A 5,974-nucleotide genomic window follows, 5' to 3' on the forward strand; every position below is an offset into this window, starting at 1 on the left:
GATGCAGAGCATCTGCAGATACCAGTTGTGCTTTGCGATGCAGAGCAGCTGACAGCCCCGAAGAAGAGAGGATGCCTCTGTGAGCCAGGACGAGCTACCTACCGTGTGTGTGTGTGTGTGTGTATACATGTACATGTGTGTGTATACATGTACATGTGTGTGTGTATGTATACATTCATATATATTTATGTATGAGTTTTTGCCTGCATGTACGTTTATGTATTAAATGTGAGCACATGCTTTGTGCCTGTAGATATCAGAAGAAGGCATTAGATCCCCTGGAACCTGAGAGATGCGTGACGAACCACCATCTGGGGTCTCTGGAAGAGCATTGTTTTTGGATGCGGAGCCAGTGCTCCAGCCCCTATCACACATTTTTGTGAATACTGACCACCAGGGTAGGACACCAAACCTCCCGGGAAGTGAAGATCCCAACTTTTGGAAAAATATCCTAGATGAAGGTCTGTGAGACATCTCAATGGGAAAAGGTTCCTGTTCCTAAATCTGATGACCTGAGTGCAATCCCAGGGTGCCATATAGTGGGGGGATGGGGGGGGTAGAAGAACTGACTCTGTAAGTTCCTCAAGTTCTATGCATGAATACATACAGGGAGATCGGGGTTGGGGGAGGAGATAAATAAATGTAACTCAACAAACCCAACTGGGCCAGACCCACCAGTGCTGAAGTCAGAATCACGGGACACTTCGTCTGGCATTCTGTCAGTGTCTGGTTGGCCACCAGTGCTGGGTCTTGACTTCGGAGACACACATTAAGGAGCCCCTGCAGCAAAAGCATCCTGAAGCTCAGAAGTCTGCCAACCCAGGTGCCCATGGCAACCCAGGCCCTGAAGGAAGCACCAAGTTACCCTGAAGAAGTGGATGGTAATGTCATAGGTCAGGACACTGCCGTGGCAACAGAAGTTTCTCTGTAAAACAGTTCAAAGTCGGCACAAAACCAACAGAGGTAGAAAGGGCCGCCCAGAGCATTTGCACATACCAACTCAGAATTGACCAGGCTAAAGAACTCTTCACAGTTGGGGGACACAGGTTGTCCAGTCTGGGGGTCACCCACAAGAACAGATGGAGGCAGGCGGAGGAGAAGCCTTGGAAAGAAAGGGTTGCATCGTGGTGAAGACAGACAGCGTGGACAGGGTGTCCTTGCCCTGTACAATACTTTCCAGATCAAGTGATGCTGCTCAAAGCCACAGCCCTTTTAGTTCCCACTGACCTTGCCGAGCTCCTGCGTTCTAAATACAAAGCTGTCTTTGTCCCCAGCTCTTAATTCCTGCTTATGGATACCCCAAATACACTTTAAAATTATAATATAAATAAAATTTCAACAAGCAGGTGGAAGGATGCACCACTGTCTAAGGAAGCAGTCCTTAGCTGGAAAACTCTATTATGAGAACAGTCGCACTGCACTTTAAAGACAAAAGAAAAATGTGTTCTTTATGGTACATCTTCCCTAGAAGGATTCTTCCTTTTTTGGTTTTTTGAGACAGGATTTCTCTGTATAGCTCTGACTGTCCTGGAACTCATTTTGTAGACCAGGCTGGCCTCGAACTCAGAAATCCGCCTGCCTCTGTCTTCGAGTGCTGGGATTAAAGGCGTGCACCACCACGCCCGGCTCCCCTAGAGGGATTCTTGAGTCTAAGAAAGACTAGAATCTAAAACACCTACTCTCATTCCTATGAGAGCCACCAGGACCCTGAAACCATTCCAAGCTCGGATGGAGCAGACATAACAGAAATAAGCAATTAGTAGTGGGAGCTAAAGACAGATGCTGGCATGAGAGTCGGAAGATACCGTTTGCATAGGAGCAGTTCTTGCTGTCTTCTGAGGCTGGTAGCCATGCTGTCTGGCCTTGCCAGAGCCTGCAGCCGTCTTCTGAACACCCGAAAGAGAAAATGACTCTGAGGCGTCATAGAACAGCCATGGGGCACAGCAGAACCTTGATCCAGCTCCAAGTCCAGAGCCATCTCCTGGAAAAGAGCAGGGCCTACTTCACCCTCCAGCTCGGGCCTGTCACCAAACAGGAACCAGGGCAGAAGAGTTCTCAGCTCACTGTGGACCTTAGCTGGGAACTCTGAGAGGCGACCTTGAGAAAGCTGTCTCCACAGGGATGGGGAGTGAGGAGGGACAAGGACACAAGCTTTTCCATGTGAAAGCCATCTCTAGCCAGATGTAGTGACCTCAGTCTATTGGGAGACTAAGGCAAGAGGACTGCAAATTCAGGGGCCCGTGTAGGTTAGAGTCTCGCACAGACTCTAGATTCAGCCCCTCCCCCAACACACGATACCATAGAAACAAACGTAGCAGTCTTTAAATTGTCAACATAAATGAGCACAGGGATGCCCATCATACCTCCACAGGTCTCCCTGGGCTGCACACTGCCCTTTGTGCTAGGTGTAGACAGGTGTACACATGTGCAGGAATAAGCTGAAGGGGAGTCCTATGTATAACTCTTTAAGGCTGGTGTCAGGCTACAGACCTTTGTTGTGTAAACCTTGCTCCTGATTTAAAGCTATTGGTTAAATAAAAGTGGCTATAGCGGGGGGGGTCCCAGATAGGGACCACAAGGGGAGAAAGAGGAGGAAGGAGGACCGGAGGTCTCCATTAGGTGGGATGGACCAGGAGCATGTGGCGGAGGGAGGGAAATGCCCCCGAGGCCAGACTGAGTGGATTCAGATAGCAAGTACTTGGGGGGCGCAGCTGGGAGTGGACAGGCAAGCACATGGAGAGATAGCTTAGGGGTACTTCCCCCAGGCACTGTGCTAATGCTGATTTTAAAAACTCCAAAGAAGTCTTTCTGGATTGTTGGGCCGCTGGCCAGGTCATAGTAAGAGATGAGAATTATTAAATAACATGCAAAAATACCATTTACAGTGGAGGCGTGTCTTGTCTACTCCACAGAAATAATACGCTCAGCACCCACAGCCTGATGTGTGACCCTAGGGACCTCGTGCAGGCTAGGTCCCTCTCAGGCTAATCTGACATCTAGGAAAGATGGATGGGAAGACAGAGGCTGAGAAGAAGCCAGGAGCTCAGCCTCTCTTATCCTGGAGGATGCTCTCATTTGAGCGCATCCTTCGGGATCCTCGGTTCTTACCACACAGTTCTCACTCCCCACGTTTCTGAATGCAGGCCCTTGAGGAGTGGAACCCACAGATATGATTGTGTCTAATAAAGTGACATGTACTACTCTGGCTTGGATCTGAGATGTCCCCTAAACGCCAGATGCGGAAAGCTTGTTGCTAAGCACCGGTGTTCAGAATGAGAGGCTCGAGAGGGCCCTGATCCCATCTGGGGCTGGGGACCGCCCTGAATGGACTACCGGGAACGGGGAGAACACGTAAGAGGTCGGGCTGGCTAGAGGAAATCCTCACTAGGGGCAGACTTTGGAGGATCTACCTTGTCCACAGTCGTTCCTTCCCTGTTTCTTGGCTGCTATGCGTGCCACACCCTCCCTCGACTCACCACAGGACCATAGCCATGAGGGCAAGTGGCCTTTGCTACTTTAACTCAGTTCTCAGTTACTGTGCCACAGCAACGGAGGACTGGCATGGCTCCTCCTCCCAAGGGCATCAGGCATGGAGGCTTGGAAACAGGCTCCCTAGGGACACTGAGACCTCAGCACGGCTCCGCTGCACTCTCCCACTCATTTTGGGATGCCCAGGAGGCCTGAGGGCTCCATGTGCTCTTCTCCTCCACATAGTGACCTTGTTAAGGTCCCCTCTCAGCGCCCACAGCCCAGTGGAGTAAGCAGAAGCAGCAGAAGACAGCACAGCAGTTTTGCTGCGGTTTGGATGTCTCAACGCTGAGAGACAGTTTTCGCATCGCAGCCACAATGTCTGGGCCTTGTGATGCTCACCTGTGGGGTAAACTCAAAGGACGAGGCTGCTCTAGGCCTCTGCCGTGGTGTGGACAATGCAGGCTCTCACTCGGTTCTGCTGAGTTGGGCACCGTTATGCAAATGGCAGCATACACACGGAGCTCTGTCCCCTCACTCACCTGTAGCCTAGAAAGAACATCCTCATTTCCTGTGCGGCCACCAAGAACCAGGTCTGAGTCCTCTGAGTGGTGGTAACTCCTTGAACTGAGAAGAAAACAGAAGCCTGCTCAGTGCTGCTGCGGTGCTGTCGGCAGAGCTTGCTGCGGTGCCCCTCCCTCCCCCTGTCTCCACAGTGAGCGTCTGCATGTAACTGACAGCAGGAAAAAACCAGCAAAAACCCAAAGTGCTAGCGGTCCAGACTAGCAACAAAGGAAAGAATGGCAGGACACATGCGTGCAACTTCTGCACCCAAGAGGCAGAGACAGGAAGATGACTGCAAGTTTGATGCCAACTTGGCCAACACAGCAAATTCCAGGCCAGCCATGGCTAAACTGCAAAAGCTTATCTAAAGAAAGGGGAGGGTGTCTGAGGGACAGCTCAGTGGTTAAGAATGTGTGTCTACTCCAAGTGGCCACACCCTCTCCTGGCTTCTGCATTTGTGCTTGAGCATAGACACACACACACACAGACACACACACACACAGACACACACACATACCTTTGTTTTTAAGGGAAGAAAAATGTACCACAACCAAGTGTGCTTTCTCGTCCGAGGTTTACCATCCCCGAACTAATCATACACTTGACAATGGCACAAAGCTGCAGGATGTCACCCACGAGGGACACGAGTTCACAGGCGTTAAATCCTGAGTGACTCACTCAGAAAGAAACTGCAGCAAGGAACTGAGTTTGCTGCATCAATAAACAAACCTCAGCTGTATTTCTATACGTTATCCATAAATAATTAAATATCCATAAATAATTAAAAAAAAAAGCCAGTCATTCTATTTATAGTCACACTGAAAAGAAAATGTGGAGGCAGGAGGATTTCTGGGCGTTCAAGGCCAGCCTAATCTATATATCAAGTTCTGGGCTAGACAAAGCTACGCAGTGAGACTGTCTTTAGATGAAAATAAAATACTTATAGTCTTTTATTTAGCAAGTATTAGACTTGTACCATGAAAACCTAAAATATTAGTAATAGAAGTTAAGCCTAAATAAACAAAAAATTATCCCATGACCATGGACAGGAAAACATTAGTACTGCTAAGATGGCATTATTATCCTAAGTGGGAGAGATAGAATATAGTTCCCATCAGGATCCCGAATGGGTTTGTGGAGAAAACAAAACAAAAAAACAACCACCAACCCCTCCCCCCAAACAAACAAACAAAAACACCAATTTACTGATGGTAAAATTCAAATGAAATCACAAAGGACCCAGAATAACCAAAGCAATCTCTAAAAAGAGCAATGTTGACAGACACATACTTCAAAATCTCAAGACTTACTTCAAAGTCACATCACAGAATAACACCCCAAAACAGCAGACAGAACCAGGGTCTAGGGATAAACTCTACTCCAAGTGGCCAACCGATCTGTGACAAGGACATCAAGACCATCTGGGGGCGGGAGTTTGGTTTTCTCAACAAAGACATGCAAAAGAATAATGTGGACCCCTTCCTCACATGAAGGAAGTTAAAACAAATGAATCAGACCTCTGCTAATTCATCATGCATTCATTCATTTATTCAATCATTCACTGACCATTATCAAGGGGGTGAAAGCCAGTTGAGGGAACAAGAGAAACTCTGTCCCAGGCCGTGTGCTAAGTGCCTATGCAGGTCATGTAGAGAACTACAACTCAGTCAGACCGTCCAGGTGAAGGGACTGGGCTGTCCTTAGAGACAGGCTACTTTTCTAGTGTGTGTGGGGCCCTAGGTTTGATCTCTAGTAGCACAAGACAGCTGGGATGGGCCCGTTGAGGGTAGGGAGAGAATTCTAATAGGTATTTCTCTAAATGATCCACGATCACAAGGAAAAGTAAGACTCGATGACCAGCAATGAGACAGTACTTTGTCCCCTAGAGAGGCCATCACTAACCCTGGCAAAGAACCGTGTGGCGGCGCCGTGGACACTCGGG

At 48.7% G+C, this 5,974-nt stretch overlaps 1 protein-coding gene across 1 annotated transcript in view; it reads right to left on the reverse strand.

Moving 5' to 3' along the window:
- Fanca (FA complementation group A) overlaps positions 1-5,974 on the reverse strand; it is a 54,342-nt gene that overhangs the window by 5,175 nt on the left and 43,193 nt on the right. The window contains exons 31-35 of the mRNA XM_021220165.2: positions 4,011-4,095; positions 1,806-1,981; positions 997-1,102; positions 866-925; positions 676-780 (exon numbers count right to left, since the gene is read on the reverse strand). Coding sequence (XP_021075824.1) covers positions 676-780; positions 866-925; positions 997-1,102; positions 1,806-1,981; positions 4,011-4,095 — 532 coding nt within the window. The remainder of the gene's footprint in view (positions 1-675; positions 781-865; positions 926-996; positions 1,103-1,805; positions 1,982-4,010; positions 4,096-5,974) is intronic.

This window comes from Mus pahari, chromosome 20 (assembly GCF_900095145.1).
Source record: "Mus pahari chromosome 20, PAHARI_EIJ_v1.1, whole genome shotgun sequence".
Lineage (NCBI taxonomy): Eukaryota > Metazoa > Chordata > Mammalia > Rodentia > Muridae > Mus > Mus pahari.